This window comes from Protopterus annectens, chromosome 3.part0 (genome assembly GCF_019279795.1).
Source record: "Protopterus annectens isolate FY-2018-M chromosome 3.part0, PAN1.0, whole genome shotgun sequence".
Taxonomy (NCBI): Eukaryota; Metazoa; Chordata; order Ceratodontiformes; family Protopteridae; genus Protopterus; species Protopterus annectens.
Window position 1 is genome coordinate 948,478,287 of NC_056731.1, and position 21,975 is coordinate 948,500,261.

The following is a 21,975-nucleotide window of genomic DNA, read 5'->3' on the forward strand; positions in this document are numbered from 1 at the left end:
GAGAGTTTCATGTTGCAGGATTGGTTGAAAAAGGGTAGTGGTGGACATCAGTGGCAGCACACTGCAACGGAGTTGTTATTGTGGCTTCTCCCAATTCTGTGAATGTTAGCTTTTGATTATTTGTTAGTATTATTTTTTTTTTTACTTTTATCTTGGGCAGGGGATGGAATCATGTTGTCATCCACTTGAAGTGCTCTGTTCTTTTCCCCAACTGACAAGAGTGTTGTTTCTGTGCATGAATAATAGAGTTCAGTATGGGAAATGCAAATAACATGCAGTCTACAGCCATTGACAGTCAGTCTCCAGCTGGAAAAAGATCATCATAGACCACTGGGTGCTTTCCATTATAAAAAAGGTTATGCCATGGACTGGAAAGAACTTCCCCCTCTGAATGGCATACCCCCCTGCCCACAACCAAGTCCATCTTCAGCCACCCATACTCCACGAATTGCAAGCACCAGGCACTGTAGAACCATTGCAACGTAGAATTCATAGGAAGGGGTTTTTACTGTTCCTAGTTCCAAGAAAAGGGCAATGGAGACCCATAGTGGATCTCTCTGCTAAACACCTTCTTAGGTGCCAACTATCAAAATGCTGTCACTGCACACATTGCTGGCTTTCATACTTCCTCAAGCATACCTAGTGTCCCTGGATCTAATGGATGCTTACCTCCGCATACCAACTCACCCTTCTTGCAGGAGATTCCTCAGGTTCTGTACTAGCTCATATTCCTTTTCCTTTTGGGCTTTCCACAGTTGCAAGTGTTTTCACAAAGTGGCTAGCACCAGTGATAGCATTCTGCCAAAATCAGGGGATTCAGATATTTCCCTTTCTAGATGGTCTGCTAATCCAGGCTACTTTGCAACAGATTCTTCTACAACATCTCCAGTTCACTCTCAGCCTTCTCCTGCAGTTTGAGTTCACTGTCATTTATAAAAATTCCTCCCTCCAGCCCACCCAGAACCTACTGTTTATGGGCTGCAGACTGGACACCAGAAAGATGCAGCCTTACTTGCTTCAGGAAAAAGTGCATAATCTTAATAGCTTATTTTCATAGCTTTTCCTTCTCTGACTGATGGTCGGTCAGGGAAATCCTAAGAGCACTCGGATTCATGGCAGCTACTATCCCAGTTCTCCCTTTAGCCAGACTGCATATGCTTAAAATTCAGTGGTACCTGAAAACAGTCTGGTCCCAACACTCTCATTCTCTAGACACTGTGATCCTCCTCGTACCTTGTCTGAGGAAGGTGTTGTTATGGTGGGTAGATCAGGTGAAACTCAACCCAGGAGTCCCCTTCTCCTCACCAGTCCCAGTTCAGGAGATGTGCACAGATCCCTCGGATGAGACACCCACAGAGTCACAGGTAGATGGCAGCCAGAATTCCAACTGCAGCACATCAGCCTGAAAGAGATGAGAGCCATCATCTATGCTGTTTAGGTTTTCTCATATATCTAGAAGCCAGGTCCTCTCTGAGTATTCACAGACAATGCACCTGTCATGTGGTACATAATCAAGTAGGGTGGCACCAGATCATATCAACTGTACTGACTAGCACAGAGGGTCTGGGATCATGCCACCCAGAAAAGCATGTCCCTACTGTCTATATGCATCCCATCACAAAACACTGTGTTGGCAGACACATTAAGCAGGGAATTGGAGGAGCCTCACAAATGGACCCTGAATAGACAAGTCTTTCTGTACATCCTTCACCCTTGGGGAAAACTCATATAGATCTGTTTGCCTCCGAGAGCAACAGACTTCCCCCTCTTTTGCTCTAAGAACCCTTGACCCTGTGACTGGAGGACAGATGATTTCAATTTTCAGTGGTCAGCGAAGTTCCTTTATGCCTTCCTCCACGTACCTCTCATTCCAAGGGTTCAGCTAAAGATCCAGAAAGAAAAGACAAAACTCTTACTAGTCACTCCTTTTTGGCAAGACAGCATTGATTCAACCCAGGACTCACCTGTGTGAACTTCTTCTTCATATAGTCAAGGGCAAACTCTGCAAATTGCCACACAAGGCAGACGTCATCACTCAGCAGAAAGGATCATTACTGCATCCCAACCTGTCTTCCCAAAACCTAAGCTTGTGGATGACAGGGTTATGATTCTTTTTTAGGCACTAGTTTCTGAAGACATAATTAAGGTTTTCCAAAAAGTGAGGAGACCCGCCACTTGAAAATTCTACATAGTCAAATAAAAGAGATTTTCTTTCTGGTGCTATAAGAATAACCAGGACTCCAACAAATCAAAAGTACCTTCCCTCCTAAAATACCTGTGTGAGCTCATGGATGCAGGTCTGACTTTCTCCTCAGTCAAAGCCCATTTTTCATCCATCTCTGCCTATCTGCCCTTCAGCCCTCCTGTTATGTTCAGACCTGAGGTCAAACAGTTCCTTAAAGGGGTTCTTTATCTTAGACCACCAAGGAAGCTTGTACCTCCTCCTTTGGACCTCGTCTTTGTGCTGGGAAAGGTTACTCTACCTCCAGTTGAAGCAGCAGCTTTAGGAAAACGCAAAATGTCCTTCGGTTCAATGTTGCAGTATTCTTTACATATGGGTTGCATTCCACCCAATGACCTGACACCCACCCTGTATACAAAAGCTTAGAGCCACTGCCTGTTCGTGTGATGTAGCACGTAGGCACATACAACATCTGCCATAAAAGGGATGTCTGCGCTTACCATCTTCAGAACATTTTCCCTGCCATTCGGAAAGGTTGATTCATATGTTCGGTCTGCTGTTGGATCCCATTGGTTCGGCTTACAACTTCAGATAAGTACCCCGAAGGGGGTTTCCTATATTGCTACTGCCTTTTGTTTTGTTAATGTCATCCAGGAAGGGTAAGTGTAGGTGTACAAGGCAAATTCCATATAAAGATAGCCATGAGCTGTGCTTGTTTTAGTTAGGGCCTAGTCGCGACCACTGGTCCTGTTGTCAGGCCTTCATTCCCAAAACTTTGCTCAGTCCTCTGTCGGCTTTGAACTTATACTTGGAAAACCAGTGACTCGAACGTCTGGCTAGGGACACTGTGGAGGGTTCTGTGAGTACTTCTGAGTCATCTGTTAAGAGGAAGGTTAGCAAAGTTAGACCTGAATCATCTTTAGCTGCGCCTGCTCCCTCCAACTTACCCCTTGAGGTTGATGAAAACCCAGTGGTACAATCGGAGGTAGGGTCTGCTCCCCCTGCAGGTACTGTGATGGAAGCCATCAGGAGTGCAGATCCTAGCACGTCCGAGGCTATGCAGACGTCCGGTTTGAACAATTTGGGAGAACCACGGCTTGTAATAGTGGAAGGTTCAGGAACTACTCCAGCTTCCTTGTCCAAGGAACTACCAGAGGTTAGGCCTATGACTGACATTTCTCCACTACAGGATAGGCCTCTGAAAAAGAAGCAAAAGACTAGGCATGTCCCAGCTCCCTCTACCCCAATGTTGGATTGGGATGTTTTTTTCCAGGGCCTTATTAAGGCACTGATGGCTTTGAGGCCTGTGACTTCAATCTTCACCTTCACCCATAGAGGGCCCGGTGTTTGCCTCTTCTCCAGTGTAGCCGTTGGGGTCCTAAACCCTTATTTCAGGACAGCCTGCAGAACCTCAAATTCAGGACTCAGAATCTAGGAGTCTTCATCTGATGAAGACTGTTTAGCATATTCCATTCAAATTTCCTCTCCTTTGGAATATACTTCACCAGAGGAGGAGTCTAATGGGGGGACTCTCCTTTGAGGAAACAATTAATAAAATGGGGAATTGTTTAAGTGGGATTCCTCACAAATCTCAGAAGAACAGAAGAGATATTATGAGCTTTTAAAGGTGGAGGCTCCTGCACCTTCAGTAGGCCCTCCAGTGCTGCCAGCCATTTAGATGTGTTCAAGGCTGCTTCTGTGACCCCTGACTCCCAAGCCCCTGCCCCAAAGAGACCGGACCATTTCTGTAAGTTTCCTGAGGATTGCAAATTTCTTTTCAAGTGTCTCTCAGCTGACCCTGCTGTGGTTTCCATTACCTCAGATAAGTCCTCATGGTTATCTCCTTCTACCAAGTTGCTCCCTTCTGACAAGGAAAGCAAAATTTTGGAAAGGTTGGGTAAGAAGGTATATACTTCTTCCACCTTTACTATCAGGGCAATTAATTATCAGACACACATGTCCAGATATGCCGTGGCTTTACTAACTTAGGCAACATAGGCTCTTTCTCCATTGCCAGATTCAGAGGTGAAATCCCTAGTCCTTTCCCTCCTATCATCCTCCTCTCAGGTAACTAGATACTCTAGCAAGTGTAGCTACTATGCAGTGGAGGCCTCTGCAAGGGCAGCAGCTTCTGCTTCTGTTCTGAGAAGACATTCCTGGCTACATCTCCAAGCACTTCCTGATGACATCAAGGCTAAATTGCTTGATGCGCCTCTTAACAATTCCTCATTGTTTGGAAAAGCAACTGCAGAATTGTTTAAATCTCTGCAGGAAAAAGGTAAGGAACTCTAGGATTTAAAACACCTTCTGGTTTTGCCAGTTCCAAAATTTCATAGAAATTTCCCTGCTAAGACATCCTTTGTTAGGAAACATGCTCGTTCCTCCACATCTGTTCCCTCTGGAACTAGACCCCACAAGCTTTCTAGGAGGCACCCTCAGGCTAAGGCTGTTACTCCTACAGCTTCTGTTGTGACACCCCCACAGCAGCCCTTTCAGCCCAGGCAAAGTCCTCTGTGACGCCTTACACCATCTTCCAAGTCATACTTCCCCATCCCTTCTCCTTTCCCTTTCACTGCCAGCTTGGAGGAAGATTACTCAGGATTCCTGGGTGATATCCATTATCCAAAACGGGTACTTTATGACTTGGAAGACCCTCCCTCCCTTTCACGGAATATCTCAACCCCCCCCCCCCCATACAACTGCATCTGTTTCCTTCAATTCTAGATCAACTCTCCAACCAAGGCACAATTCAGTCTGTCCCTCCAGAGCAGCAGGGAAGGGGATTTTACTCCAGGATGTTTCTAGTTACAAGGAAAGATGTCCCTTGGAGGCCTAACTTGGATCTCTCCCTATTAAACACCTTCCTGGTGGTGCCTTCTTTCAGAATGCTATCCCTACCTACTCTGCTTGTCCCTGGTTCCCCCTCAAGCCTTCTTAGCTTCTCTAGATCTCAAGGATGCATATATGCATATCCCTGTACACTCCCTGTTCAGAAGATTTTTGCGTTTCTCGGTGGGTTCTTTGCACTTCCAATTTACTGCCTTAGCCTTTGGTCTTTCTACTGCTCCAAGGATATTCACAAAGTGTTTAGCCCCAGCCATTGCATACTTAAGGCTGAAAGGGCTTAGTTTACACATACTTGGATGATCTGCTGTTTCAGGCCAGCAGCCCATACCTCTTAACCCAGCATCTGAACCTAGCCATCCCTTTTCTGCAGACACTGGGTTTCACAATAAATCTCAAAAAATCCTGTCTCACACCAAGTCAGGATCTTATATTCCTGGGGTGCAGGTTTTACATAGATTTCATGAGGGTTTTTCTTTTTCTAGGGAAAGTAGCTTGTCTGAGGGCATTCATGGGAGCTCTTCTGCCTCTCCCTTCTGTCACAGCCAGGGAGTTTCTGAGACTGCTATGGGTCATGGCCTCTACTATTCCCATGCTGCCCATTGCATAGCTGCACATGAGAAAGTTATAGTGGTTTCTAAAGACAGTTTGGTCCCTGCATGCTCATCCATTAGATGTCATGATCCCCCTTCTTCCCTGCCTGAAAGCAGAGTTAGGTTGGTGGATGCAATAACTCAATCAGAACCCTGGCTTACCTCTTCAGGTTCCTCAACCAGCTCAGCAACTCTTCACAGATGCTTCAGACTTGGGATGGGGAGCAACTTTTGCTTCCAGGAAGGTTCAGGGTCTGTGGTCCCCTTCTAAAGGAAGGAACTTATCAACAGCAGGGAAATGAGGGCCTTAGCCTTACAGACCTTTCACCCTCTATTCTTGCCAGAATCCCTATAAAAATTCTCACAGACAATATCATGGTCCTTTGGTACATAAACAAGCAGGGGGCAGAACATCCTTTCTTCTCTGTCACTTGGCCATCAAAGCTTGAGAATTGGTTGCCTTGTACAAGGTAACTCTGCAAGCTGTGTACTCTCCCTCAGCTCAGAACTTGGTGGCAGACGCATTAAGCAGGTCCATGACACAATCTCACTAGTGGATGCTCCACAGGGATGTGTTCCTGAACCTAGTTCACTGGTGGGGTATTCCAGAACTGGACCTATTTGTTACCCTATGAACAGACAGCTTCCTCATTTTGTGCTAGGGCTCCTCATCCTCAGGCGTGGAGGATGTTCATCGTGTTTCACTGCTGCAGTCATTACACTTGGGTTATCCTGCCGTCAGGCGGGCCCGCAGTCGGCCTGAGTTCCAAAGTCTTGGTCCGACGTCGGTTGCTGTCGCCTCTTCCCTGACGTCAGTGCGCCAGGGTATATAAGAAGCAGCCGACGCTATTTTCTTCAGTTTTTCTTGCCGCGTTGTGCCCGAAGCAAAAGCAGTCCGCAAGTGCCGGTCGGCTGACTCCTGAGATTTCAGATTCGATTTCAGAACCGAAGTCTTCAATAAAGCTAAGTACCCCGTTGGAGAAATTTTTTTCTTGCCTCAGACCGATGTCAGAAAAAGTTAATAATTGTATTTCTTGTGGGAAGCAAATACTTCATAAGGATTTTCATTCTTACTGCATTCCATGCCTAGGCCCAGACCACGACATCACTAGTTGTCGGTTTTGTGCTAGATTTAACAAACACACTATTAAACGTCGGTTTGATTTTGCTCGCCATTATTTTGGGCGAAGGTTCAATTACACAATGCCGTTGGAACAACCGACGACCGGAATGCATAAAAAGCGCAAAGATAAAGATAAGGAAAGGCTTCCGAGGTCCAAAACTGATGACAAAGCCTCTTCTAGGCCAGTCGCTGGTTCGCCGGTTTTCAGTGAGGCACTTTCACAGCCCCTGACACCCGCTACCTCAGAACCACAGGCCACGTCTGACTCCCACATGGAGGTGCCTAGGCCTCTGGAGCCTCAAGGTGTTGGACCAATGGAGATTAACCCTTCAGATGGGTCCAGAGCCGCTGAGCAGGCATCGGCTTCTGAGGGTGTTTTCAGGCCTACTCAACTTACCATTACAACTACAGCCAAGACTAAGCCTACACTAAAGACAAAGAAGCAAGTGCAGCATCTACCTGGACAGGCCTGCATGCCTAAAAAACATGCTCAGGATGGCCGAAGACTTGATAACTTTGATCAGGGGTTCCCATCCCCCTCCTGATAAAAGGCCTAGGCAGGATACAGACTATGATTCCTCTGACCAGGTTTCAATATATTCTGATTCCTCTTCCGACCAGGGATATTCTTTACCCCCCTATGAGGATTCTGATGCTGAAGAATCCATTCCTTCAGCCTCTCCTCCTGAGGATTACTCTTTTGGAGAAACTTTTACATACCATGAGGGAGCATTTCCATTGGGAGGACCAGGATTACTCAGAATCCAAGAAAAGGCTCAGAGACTTTCTTTTGCTGCCTCAGCACAGGCCCCTTGCTATTCCGCCAGTGTTGGACATTGTGGATGATGTGTTCTCTGAATCTAGTTTAAACCCTGATTCTTTACCCCCAGCTCTCCAGACAAGCCAGACAGATACTACAGAGTCCCTGACTCTCACAGAATTCTTTATAAAAACCCTGTTGCAGACCCAGAAACTATTTCCTAGGGTCCCAAAGGGGTTAAGGCTTCCATGGCTAAGAATCCAGTTCCCTTGGATAGGGACTCTAGAGCATTAGACAGATGGGGAAAGAAAGTTTACACCTCTGCAACTTTAGCAGTGAGAGCTCTGAATTGCCAGTTTCACATGCTTAAGTATCAACAGTATTTACTGTCTCAATTAAAACAGAAAATGAGTATAAATGCAGAACAACCTGACTATAAGGAAATGCAGGATTTATTGCATGCAGCTGAACAAGTGGGAAAGCATACTTTACAATGTGGTTTTGATTCATTAGAAGCTTCTTGTAGAGCAGCAGTTGCAGGATCTGTGATTCGAAGGCATGCTTGGTTAAAAGAATAAAGTTTACCAGATCATGTTAAGACAAAATTACTGGATGCTCCTTTGCAGCAAGATAATTTATTTGGTATTAAGGCAGAAGAGGTATTAAAGAAAATGGAGGATAAGGCAAAATCTATGCAAACAGTAAAGAATTTCTTACAGGTACAGCCTCCACGATTTAGCAGAAATTGGCCTGCTAAGAATTGGTCCTTTCCAGTGTCAGACAGGCCACAAAGAGGCAGATACAGATGCCCAAGAGGCAGATCTCAGCCACAAGGTTCTTACAGACCATGACAGTGGGGTGCTTCAAACCCAAAGCAAGGTGAGGATAAGTCACAACCTTACAGGAAACAGTCCCAATGACTTCCCCCTTCCAATGCCAGACACTTACCTTTTGGCAGCTCCCTTAGGGGGAAACTAGCACTTTTTTCTCAAAACTGGCAAGCAATCACCCAAGACAAATGGGTGCTGAATATTGTGTCTCAAGGTTACAGGTTCCACTTTCACACTTTTCCAAGGCTAAAAGGAATGCCAGACCTGCCACAAAATCAATGGGCAGAGGCACAAAACCAAATTACAGATCTCATGGACATGAGAGCTATTCAAAACGTGCCACAGCAGGAAAAAGGACAAGGATTTTACTCAAGACTCTTCCTGGTTCCTAGAAAGGACAAAGTCTGGAGACCCATTCTGGACCTTTCCACTCTAAATACTTACCTGGATGTTCCGAAATTCAAAATGCTGACACTACAACAGCTCCTTCCCATGTTGGGCAAGAAAGCTTGGCTTGTTACTTTTGACCTCAAAGAGGCATACCTGCATGTCCCTATCAGACAAAATTGCAGAAGATACCTCAGATTCATAACTGATTCAATACACTACCAATTCTTTGCACTGCCCTTTGGCTTATCTACTGCGCCCAGGGTCTTTACCAAGTGCCTGGCACCAGTAATTGCATTTTGCAGACAAAAAGAAATTCAAATATATCCATATCTGGACGACTGCCTGATTCAAGCAGAGAGCAAGGACATTCTTCTACAGCATCTGGCGTTCGTAAAAAGATTGTTAAGTTGCCTAGGGTACACAGTAAACGAAAAGAAATCAAAATTAGTGCCCTCACAAGAGATAATATTCCTGGGTGCCAGCTTAAATACAATGGCCCAGATGGCTTATCTCACGCCAGACAAACAAGGACAACTGACTCAGTATTTTCAATTGATGGCAACAAAGTCCGAACTCCCTGCAAGAAAAATTCTGCAGGCCTTGGGATTCATGGCATCCTGCATTCTACTAATTCCATATGCAAGACTGCATATGAGGAAATTACAATGGTACCTAAAAAGTGTTTGGTCTCAACATTCTCACAGCTTGGAGACAGTAATACCTCTAATTCCCTGCCTACAGCAGTAGTTTCGATGGTGGGCACAGGCATGTTACCTCAACAAGGGTCAGCCTTTCACTCTTCCCACAGCCAGGCAGACTATAACAACAGATGCCTCGGATTACGCCTGGGGAGCACACATGGCAGGAAAATGTATTCAGGGCAAATGGACCACAGAACAAATGCCTCTTCACATCAGTCAAAAAGAGATGTTGGCTGTACAAAATGCCCTAACAGCTTTCAAGGATCTTCTGCATCCAGGACAATTATTAATAAGGACAGACATCACCACAGTGACGTGGTACATAAATAAGCAAGGGGGCACTCATTCTTACCCCCTATGCAGGCAAGGGTGGGAGGATGGCATACTGGTTAAGGTGTTTACCTTGGAGACACAAGGTGCAGGGTTTGATTCTCACATAGGGTAATTGGCTAGGCTTAAAATGGCCCACAAGGGCAGTTAGCCTAGTACTAATCTATGAATCTATGAATCTATGAAAAAGCCATGACCTTGTGGAACACGGCTATAACTTATCAAGTTCATCTGCAAGCACAATTCCTGCCAGGAAAGATAAATACTCTGGCAGACGACCTAAGCAGAAACATCATGGATCCTCACGAGTGGAAATTAAATCCACAAGTTTTCAGCATGTTAATGCAAAAATGGGGGTGCCCGGACATAGATCTCTTTGCCTCCCCACTGAATTGCCAACTACAAAAATTCTGCACAAGGACTTACCACTCACAGGCATGGAAAGTGGATGCTCTTTCGTTCAGCTGGAAAAAACTAAGCATTTATGCCTTCCCACCACTGCATCTCCTCTCAAAGGTACTCCTAAAAGCCAGACAAGACAAACCACAGATGATTCTGATTGCTCCAGACTGGCCACGCCAGCACTGGTACCCAATCTTAAAGAACTTAGCTCAAGGTCCACCATGGATTTCGCCTCAAATTCCACACCTTCTGACTCAGCAAAACAATCAGATACTGCACAGTCAGCTCAAAACTTTAAACCTGGCTGCATGGAAGATTCAATAGCCAAACAGATGACTTCTCTCTCTAAAACTGTTATCGATGTCATTTTGGAGGCCAGGAGGCCTAGCACCAGGAAATCTTATTCAGAAAAATGGAAGAGATTCTGTGCCTGGAACCAGTCTCAAAACCTTGATCCTCTGGTCCCTAACATTCCTCAGATACTACAATACTTGACTGAGATGCTGGACAAAGGACTACCCCTCTCATCCATTAAGATTCATGCTTCTGCCATCTCGGCTCATTACAACACAGATCCTCCTATTTTTTCTCACCCTTTGCTAAAGCAGTACCTCAGAGGGGCTAAAAACATAAGACCGCCCCAGAGAGCACCAACACCAACTTGGAACCTCAATTTCGTTTTGGAAAAGCTCACTTTGCCTCCTTTTGAACCAGCCAATTCAGCAAAGTTAAAATATATATCATGGGAAACTGCTCTGCTTCTGGCAATAACCTCAGCACGAAGAGTCTCAGAACTGCAGGCACTAATGGTAGTGGAGCCTTTCATCATTTTCCACCAAGACAGGGTTTCTTTAAGAACAAACCCTTCCTTTATGCCTAAGGTGGTATCCAGTGTGGCTCTTAACCAAACCATTCACTTGCCAACCTTGTATCCAAATCCCCAGAATAAAGGGGAGAGACTTCTACATTCCTTGGACATACACAGGCAATTACGCTTCTACTTGGACAAAACAAAAGCTTTCAGAAAAACTGAACAATTGTTTGCATCATATGCTGCAGGATCACAGGGAAAGGCTATTTCAAAGCAAATCATTTCAAAGTGGATAGGACACTGTATCTGGTTCTGCTACACACAGCATGGGAAACCTGTACCATCTAACATTAGACCACATTCCACCAGGGCAACTGCTACTTCTACGGCCTACCTTAGAGGAGTACCTACCAAAGATATCTTGGAAGCTGCAACTTGGAGTTCAGTGCACATCTTTACCAAGCATTACCGTTTACCTCTTTATTCTAGATCCAGAGCTGGCTTTGCCACTGTAGTGCTGCAGGGCCTCATAGCCACACCAAATCCTCTATAGAGCCAGCCACCCAAACTCAGCTTTGGGATTCTACCCAAGTGTAATGACTGCAGCAGTGAAACATGATAAACATAGTACAGTTTTGTACCTACCATAAATGTAGATGTTTGAGTGTCTTCACTGCTGCAGTCCGGGTTACACACCCGCCAGCCCCTCTTTCTTATCTGGGACTAACCTATACTACCTTTGTGGTGTATTTGCTGGTTAATGAAGGTTTTATTTTTTACCTTTTTTGTATGTTTTATTAGCAATATGTATTGCCTACCATTTTTGGGGGCACCTGACATCTGGGGCAAGAAAAACTGAAGAAAATAGCGTCGGCTGCTTCTTATATACCCCTGGCGCACTGACGTCAGGGAAGAGGCATCAGCAACTGACGCCGGACCAAGACTTTGGAACTCAGGCCGACTGCGGGCCCGTCTGACGGCAGGATAACCCAAGTGTAATGACTGCAGCAGTGAAGACACTCGAACATCTACATTTATGGTAGGTACAAAACTGTACTGTCTGCACTCTGTCTTTCTCATTGAAGAGGATGTTTCTTTATGCATTCCCCCCTTCCCCTTAATTCAGAAAGTCCTATTGAAAATCCAGCAGGACAAACCCAAAATCTTGTTAGTGACTCCCTTTTGGCAAAGACAGCACTGGTTGCCTCTTCTTCTGCCAAGGGTCATCACTACAAGTTACCTAACTGGCTGTACCTACTCACTTAGGACAAGGGATCATTGATTCACCCAAATCTGCTACCTCTACAGCTGACCCTGTGGGTGATCAACTTTTGATCCCTTTCAGGCACCTATTCTGTAAAGACGTGCTAAAGGTTTTGCAGGAGGCCAGGAAATGCACTACTAGAAAATCTTATATTTCCAAGTGGAGAAGATTTTCCATTTGATGCCAAAAAAGGAAAGTGGATCCCTTTGGTGTGGACATTCCCCCATTGCTTTCGAACCTGTGTGAGTTACTCAGTAGTGGTCTTGCTTACTCCTCAGTTAAACCATTGCTCTGCCTTGTCTGCCTGTTTGCCTTTGACCCCTCCCCTAGCTTCTTCCAGGTTGGAAGTCAAGATGTTTCTAAAAGGCGTCCTACACTTAACCCCCCCCCCCCCAAGAAACCAGTTCCTCTTCCCTGAGACCTCAAATATGTGCTGGAAAAACTTACCCAGCCCCATTTTGAACCAGCAGCTTCTGCTTCCCTAAAGTTTTGCACATGGAAAACAGTGCTTGTATCCTTAACCTCTGCCAGAAGAGTTTCTGAGATTCAGGCTTTAATGGCTATGCCTCCCTTTTTGGTCTTCCATAAGGATAGGGTATCCTTGAGAACTAACCCTACTTTCATGCCAAATGTTGTGAATGAGTTGTCACTTAAGCAATCTATTCAACTGCCGACCTTCTTCCCTTCTCCTCAATCCTCCACTGAGAGGATTTTACACACTTTAGATGTACATGGACAGCTCAGATTTTACCTTGACAAGACAAAGTCTATCAGGAAGTCTGACCAACTCTTTGTGTCATTTCATCCCAGGGCTCTGGGCTTGCCTGTGTCCAAACTATATCTTCATGGATTTCTAAGGCTGTTCTGTTTTCTTATGAATTCCATGGAAAGTCCTTGTCAGCATCTGTTAAGGCACACTCCACTATTTCAGTTGCATCCCCAGGGCCTTCTTCAAGGATCTAGATGTCCATTCCATCTTTGAAGCAGCCACCTGGTCGTTTGTTCAAACCTTTATGAAATATTACAAATTGGACACTGTTTCTAGATCCAGAACAGGATTTGTTAGGACAATTCTAAATAGATTCCTGGAAAATACTTCCTTTTAGTTCCCCTTCTCTAGCCATCTACATGGGTTCCCTTTTAGCTCTTGCACTCTCCCATATGTAAAGAATACTGTAACATTGAATAGAAGGACATATAATAGTTGTATAAAATCTTACCATAACCATAGATGTCCTTCTCCTCTATGTTGCAGTATTCTATCCCTCCCACCCTCCCCACTACAGCTTGCTCTTTCCTAGGATAGTCCTTCTAGGCTTCCCTTGGTTTTTCCTCATGGGGCTTTCTTATTCTGAAGATGGTACGTGTAGACGTCCCTTTTATGTCTGATGTTGTCTGTGCCTCCATGCGACATCCCACGTACAGGCAGTGGCTGTAAGCTTTTGTATACAGGCCAGGCGTCGGGTCGTTGGGTGGAGTACAACCCATATGTAAAGAATACTGCAACATAGAAGAGAAGGACATCTATGGTTATGGTAAGAATTTACACAACTTTTCTTTCTGCACCTGAAAGACTATTCTGCTTCTGGCTCTCACTTCAGCTAGGAGACTCTGAAAGCTACAGGCACTCTTAACTATTCCTTCCTTCCTTTCTTATTATTCAGAAGAATAGGGTGACCCTGAAGGCTAGCCCCTCCTTCATGCCAAAAGTAATGAACATGTTGCCCCTCTGCAGGACAATAAAAATACCTGCTTTTTTCTTCAACCCACAGAAACAGGGTGCAAGACTCCTACACTCTCCAAATGTTCACAGACAGCTGAGGGTTTATTTGGACAAGACCAAATCTATTTGTAAGTCTGATCAACTATTTCTCTCATTCATGAACTCAAAAGTGGGCCAACCAGTTTCTAAAGAAACCATGGCAAGCTAGATCTCTAAGTCCATCTCCTTTTATTTCTCTCTTCATGGCAAACCCCCTTGCCCTCAAGCCCTCGAGTTCATTCTACCAAGGCAGTGGCATTCTCCAGTGCCTTCTACAAAGAAGTAGACATCAGAGCCATATCGTAAGATGCCACCTTGTCTTCTGTACACACCTTCACTAAACACTACAAGATTGAATCATTTTCAAGGTACAGAGCTGTCTTCCATAGGTCAGTCCTCTTTGGCCTCCTGGTCAGTTCCTCTATCAACTAGTCAACTCCCCCTTATATTCCTTTCAGCTCTGGGAATCACCCACCTGTTTGCAGTACTTTAACAATGATCTCCTAGGGGATATGGTACAGTTGTGTAAGCACTTACCATAACAGTAGATGTCCTACTGTTCACTGTTGCAGTATTCTTTCCCACCCTCCTTTCCCTCTAAGTTGGTTACAGTCTTCTCTTTATATCTCTTGTCTCTCTTTCTCTCTCTCTCTCTCAGCCCCTTTTTCCATAGATATGACCCTAGGACTGAGGGGGCATTTTATCATTTCATGCTTGGCCCCTCCTTGCTGACCAGTCACTCTTTCAGAGGTCTTCAAGCCACTAGCTTGGAAATAGGCCGAGGATCTACTGTTATACGTCTGCCTATATACCTGTAGGCATTCAAGATGAGGTCACACGTTGGATGTGTGTCCTAGGGAACCCTGTCTAAATATCAGTGGTGATAACTCACTTGTTTGGAATACTGTAATTGTGATCAGTAGGACTTCTACTGTTATGGTAAGTCCTCACACAACTGTACTTTTTTATACTGAATTTATTTTTTCATTTTATTCAGTTATATTAACCACTCTACAACTTTGTGTAAGCAACATTTTTAACCTGTTAGAATCCATTGATGTGTTTACTTTTGTGTAATAGAATGTTGAACTGGCAAAGTTGCTGAGTAATAAAACTTAAAAAGATTCAGTACCTCAGGCATTATGTAACATGTTAGCTTTCATTGCATCGTGACACTTTTTGAGTGAACAGTATTTCTTAGGACAGATTTTTTCTTGTTTTGTGTCTTACACCCAACCACACAATGAAGCCCATATAATTCACAAACCCTTTATTTGCCTTTTTTTTTGCCTAGCAGTGATGTTGTCTTTTTTAATTCATCTAGGTAAAGAAAACCCTGTTACAGCTGCAGACACTTGTTTATATATTTTGCTGAAACCTGTAAGGACTACCATCACATGGTGCATTCTTTATATATATATATATATATATATATATATATATATATATATATATATAAATATATATATATATATATATATATATATATAAAATAGTACGCCATGCTATTGTGAGTCTGGTCAGGATAGACACTGCATTATATATTTACAGTTTGGAAGGTATAGCAGCCACATTTCCCTTCTGCAGGAAATGTCAAACTTTTCCTCCAAGATAAGCATTTGCGTTATTTTGTTTAAAAAAAGCAAACATATCCACTTTTCAGTCTTCCACTAGTCTAATCCAGATTTTTCTGTTTTTTTTTTTCTGCCATGTTATAGTTTATTTTAGCAGAAGTAAAGCTTGCAGGAGTGTGCCTTATGGGGTGTTTATTTTTATTGTTTAGATACATTGCATGTAGAAAACACTATCCATAGCTGTCACCCTTTCTAAAGTAACTTTCATGTTTTTATTTCTTTTTGATTTTTAGTACAATGGCGGCACAGTGTGTGTCAAAGGTAGAGCTGTCCATCTCATGTGAAAACCTGTTGGATAAGGATATTTTGTCTAAATCAGATCCTTTGTGCGCACTCTATATAAATGCTGGTGGAACACAATGGGTTGAGGTACTCATACAAACATTTTATTTCTGTTTGAATCGGAGTATTGTATGTTGCTGATTGTTTCTTTATCACCTACTGTGCTTGATTTTATGTTCGCTGTTTATTGAAACATTCAGTGTTTATGTCGATTACATAAAGTGTTTTTAACATTGGTAGTAGATGATGAATTTTAAGTAATTTAATATTTTTCATACTTGTGTTGCTTTAATGTGATTTAAAAGAATGAAACTAAAAAAACGATTGTGGTGGGTGTAATGAGGCATGTGATTTTATGTACAGGTTTTAAAATGAACAGGAAGTAAGTTTTTTACTGTTCTGATGAAGTTCTTTTAAAGTGGGAAGGGAATGAAAGTGCTTAACCTTTCTTGTTTGCTACTGGTGTGGATCCATGGCTCTGGGTCTTCATACTGCAACAAGGTGGATTTTATTACTGGCTTGTGTATCCTTGTGTTGGAATTCATTTTCTTATTTTGTTATCAGACTTCTTTGCAGTTATTCAGCCACTAGGGATTACTGAGTTGTTTCTTCTAGTGGGTGCTGAAGGAAATCTAATAGAGCATACTATATCAATTCTGATTCATGGTTAAACTCCAGAGTCCTGTCTCCCATTTCTTGAGTCAAGTAAGTAGTCAATATGTTGCTGTTGCTTTGAATTAACCATTTGTTAATTTTCTCTTGTATTTCAACTTGCCACTGTGTCTGAGTTGTGGCTGAAAGGGATCCAAGTACCAACCCGCCTACCTGTTTGACAAATATAAATAAATAAATAAATGAAGGCATGGCTATCATTAAACATGACTCTTTTTTCTGGCACAGAGTTTTATCCCTTGATACCACTGATGATGGCTACTGGTCCCTGCTCTTTCTTCCTTTTTGTGGTCCTACAGCACTGTCAGGGAGAAGAAATGGGATAAAATATGAATAATGTTTGATAGTTCTGAGGTAGGTGGATGAAGGGAGAAAAGGAAAAAGAATGTCCTACATCATTGCATTTTCTCTTTGTTATTCTGTTTTGAGTGTCATACACCTCTGATTTGGCAATTCACCAGAAAAAAAATGTGGCTGCTCAGATTTCCCTCTCTTAGTTTTAGTCTCTTTTATTGTTTTTCAGTGTGAATGTGGTTTTTGTTGTAGTGGTTTATTTCATTATAGCTAAATCTGTAAATAAATTAAAATGTTGCATATAAAAGTGCCGTAGGAATTCTACAAAGTTTTTTTTTTCTCTTGTGCCCAGATTGCATTGTCAGGGATTGAGAACACTGAATATTTCAAGTAGGCTACCACAATTTGTATACAAAAGGTGTTTTTTTTTCTTTTCTAAGAAATGACTTAGATCATTGGAGAAAAAGAAAGAAATGTTTGGTTGAGCCTGCAAAAGCAGAGGAAGTTTAAGTTGGATACGGTTTTGTCTGCCACAGATTCTAAGACTTGTTCTCCATTGTGTTCAACTTCTAAGGGTGACACTTCTGTTCTGACTACCAGTGTCAGGGGATTGAAGTCTGTTCTACCTGTGCTGGGGAAGGCTCAAACACAATTAGACTGGCACCTTCATTAGTGCCAGTGATGCAGCAGATGTTGTTCTAACCAAGAAATAAAGGGTAACAGGAAACCAAACCAAGGAACAGCAAGCTTCAAAACGAGACCAGACCAACGTAATCCAAAAACTGGAGAATGCCAGTACGTTGTTACAAAAGGACTTTAATGAAAAGAACAAGCACTTTCGCTCGGCTAAGTACCAAGCTTTCTCAAGTTGAAAATGAATTTAACAGTTACAAACAATGACATTATATAAGTCTTTCCCTATCACATGATTAGTTAATTAACTACTAATTTCAAGTCAATTAACTGTAAGTGAAAAATACTAATGTATTAAAGGAGTACTCATATTTAAAAAACATTGCTCAACTAGAGACATAAATTAAATCATCTAGAACTGTACATAACAGTGTATATATGTTAAATCTAAAAAAGTATATATATATATATATATATATATATATATATATATAAAAGCCTATTATATAAACTACATTATCTAATATGTTAAAAATATTTCTAATATTTATAGTATATTTGATATATTTAATATATTTAATGTGTCTGTTAAAATACATTTATTTTAAAAGTAGAAACATGGTGAGGATTTTAAAAAACTTTACTAACATAAATATTGTTACTGTTAAAAAATCATATTACAACAGTAGACCCATGCAACAATCAATAATCTGCCTTACACAATATATTTACATATAAACCTATAAACGTGCTCTTCTAATTTTAAGAACACTGTTGATATTAACACTCTCATTTAAACCCAGGGCTCTACTTGCCTCCAACCTGAGTTGCCAGAAGAGCTCTCTATATTCCAGACTTGTTTCCCAGTCACCACCCCTGGCGTCAGGAAGTACTTGTTCCAATACTAAGAATTTGAATTTAAAATTATTGCAAACCAGAGAATGCTTATACAAAGCATTTGATTCTTTTTGTTTAGAGATGTCATACAAATGCTCGTAGATTCTCCTCCTAAAAGGCCTTTCTGTTTTGCCAATGTAGAAACTAGTGCAGGTGGTACAAAGTCCTAAATATACCACCCCTTTACTGCCACAGTTTGTGAAAACTTTGGGCTTAAACAGAAAGTTCCTAGAAACAGTGTATACACTTGGGGTATCAAAGATAGTGTTACATTGTTTGCAGGCACCACATTTAAAAGTGCCTGCTTTGGGCAACTGAGTACTCATTCTGGTAAGGTGATTCCCTTCAAAAATTTCTTTGAGGTTAGTATCCCTCTTTCTAATAAACTTCGGATGTGGTGGTATTATATTTTTCAATTCGTCGTGAAGTGAAAGAACTGGCCAATGTCTGTGGAAAATGTTTTCAACTTCAGAGGAGTTGAGACAGTAAGTGTAAATAAAACTGCCATGAACATGGTCAAGCTTTTTGATGTCGGTGTGGTGAGCAACCACCTCTGTACCTAAAAGAGGGGGGTAGAGTGTTTCTCTACTGTCCATGACTTGTTGGGCCAGGGTAGTTAAGAGTGTTAAAGGATATCCTCTCTCAAAAAATAGGGATTTTAAAAAATCAATCTCTTCTAAAAAATCATGTAAAGTGCTAGACATTCTAGAAGCTCTTATAAACTGTCCTTTGACAATACCCTTTTTCTGGGAACAAAGGTTTATTTTCTCTACCACCTGGGCACAACATTTAGTGCACTACAAGAGGTACCTAGATGATATATGTATTTTTTGGGCAGGGACTCATGACCAATTTTTGGACTTTTTTAAGTATCTTAATTTGACCACCCATTTTTTATCTTTCACGTATACGATTAGTAATGATGAACTACACTACCTTGATGTAACCCTTATACAAGGACCGAGTCAACAACGTATTCCAATCCAAATTATATAGGAAACCAACGTTTTCTAATACATATTTACATTTTCAGAGTGGACACCCCTTTTACCAGAAAAAGGGTATTGTCAAAGGACAGTTTATAAGAGCTTCTAGAATGTCTAGCACTTTACATGATTTTTTAGAAGAGATTGATTTTTTAAAATCCCTATTTTTTGAGAGAGGATATCCTTTAACACTCTTAACTACCCTGGCCCAACAAGTCATGGACAGTAGAGAAACACTCTACCCCCCTCTTTTAGGTACAGAGGTGGTTGCTCACCACACTGACATCAAAAAGCTTGACCATGTTCATGGCAGTTTTATTTACACTTACTGTCTCAACTCCTCTGAAGTTGAAAAAAATTTCCACAGACATTGGCCAGTTCTTTCACTTCACGACGAATTGAAAAATATAATACCACCACATCCGAAGTTTATTAGAAAGAGGGATACTAACCTCAAAGAAATTTTTGAAGGGAATCACCTTACCAGAATGAGTACTCAGTTGCCCAAAGCAGGCACTTTTAAATGTGGTGCCTGCAAACAATGTAACACTATCTTTGATACCCCAAGTGTATACATTGTTTCTAGGAACTTTCTGTTTAAGCCCAAAGTGGCAGTAAAGGGGTGGTATATTTAGGACTTTGTACCACCTGCACTAGTTTCTACATTGGCAAAACAGAAAGGCCTTTTAGGAGGAGAATCTACGAGCATTTGTATGACATCTCTAAACAAAAAGAATCAAATGCTTTGTATAAGCATTCTCTGGTTTGCAATAATTTTAAATTCAAATTCTTAGTATTGGAACAAGTACTTCCTGACGCCAGGGGTGGTGACTGGGAACCAAGTCTAGAATATAGAGAGCTCTTCTGGCAACTCAGGTTGGAGGCAAGTAGAGCCCCGGGTTTAAATGAGAGTGTTAATATCAGCAGTGTTCTTAAAATTAGAAGAGCACGTTTATAGGTTTATATGTAAATATATTGTGTAAGGCAGATTATTGATTGTTGCATGGGTCTACCGTTGTAATATGATTTTTTAACAGTAACAATATTTATGTTAGTAAAGTTTTTTAAAATCCTCACCATGTTTCTACTTTTAAAATAAATGTATTTTAACAGACACATTAAATATATTAAATATATCAAATATACTATAAATATTAGAAATATTTTTAACATATTAGATAATGTAGTTTATATAATAGGCTTTTTATATATATATATATATATATATACTTTTTTTAGATTTAACATATATACACTGTTATGTACAGTTCTAGATTATTTAATTTATGTCTCTAGTTGAGCAATGTTTTTTAAATATGAGTACTCCTTTAATACATTAGTATTTTTCACTTACAGTTAATTGACTTGAAATTAGTAGTTAATTAACTAATCATATGATAGGGAAAGACTTATATAATGTAATTGTTTGTAACTGTTAAATTCATTTTCAACTTGAGAAAGCTCGGTACTTAGCCGAGCGAAAACGCTTGTTCTTTTCATTAAAGTCCTTTTGTAACAACGTACTGGCATTCTCCAGTTTTTAGATGTTGTTCTAACCCAAAAACTGTACTGGAAGTGGAAGAACCCGAGCCACAGATTTTCTTGTAGGAAGAGCCTGAAATCTTGAATTCTTTGAAGGCTGCCAATTTCCAGACCAGAATCTTTTCTCTTCTGGTCTCTCCTTTGTCTGATATATATTATAATATTTTGACAGAGGATGTATTTTTGGCCTCCTCTGAGAAATCTGTATTATTGATGTTAGTACCTTTCTGGGACACACACATAGGTCGTGTTTCCTATTCAGAAACTCCATCTGTACCTTCGAAGGCCTGGTAGAAATCAAGGAGAGGAACGCTTTTCTGATGAGAATGAGTTTAGTTTTAAAATTCAGATCACATTGATTCCTCCTCAGTGTTTTCAATCTGGCCCTTTCAACAGGAGAACATGTTAAATGGTTTAGTTTATCTACTTCGTCTTTTAAAAGAAGACTTTCTTAAATGCTTAAAATCCAAGAATATGTGGGGGAGTTCCTTTTTAAACATTGCAAAACTAGTATCCAAGGCTGGAACTTGTATCCCTTTATTTTTTGTCTTGCGGACTTTTGAGAGGAGATCACTGCCTCTCTTATTATGCTATTAGAGACTCAGTAGTCATGGACCTCCTGCATTTCAGTAAGTACAATTGCTCTATCAACACTAGAACTAGGAACCTAAATCTTCACCAACAAATCAGTAAAATAACAGTGAAAGGACATGTTTATAACCCAGGATTTATTGGTATGACCCTCCTGGAGAAAGGACATGTGGCTTGAGAGAGGATACTGGCAAGATAGAAATGGTCATAAGACTTATTGGCTTTGGAGTACCTGTGAATTTATCAATCTACTTATGCAATAAAAATTCAGAGCATTCTGATAGTGAACTGACAGACAATAGATCAGCTGATCTGCTTTACAAATCTGATAACGAGAATCCTTATCTTTAATCTAAACTGGGATCCTGCTGCTTTGGCAGTTCCATCTTCTTCATAGGCTCCTAGTTCATCTTTTGTGTCTCCATGCATTTTATCCTTCAGTAGGGAAATGA

At 41.6% G+C, this 21,975-nt stretch overlaps 1 protein-coding gene across 1 annotated transcript in view; it reads left to right on the plus strand.

Moving 5' to 3' along the window:
• LOC122796644 (copine-3-like) overlaps window positions 1-21,975 on the plus strand; it is a 1,024,312-nt gene that overhangs the window by 84,438 nt on the left and 917,899 nt on the right. Inside the window, 1 exon segment of the mRNA XM_044065281.1 lies at window positions 15,860-15,995. Within this exon segment, the coding sequence (XP_043921216.1) occupies window positions 15,864-15,995 (132 nt within the window). The 5' untranslated portion in view covers window positions 15,860-15,863.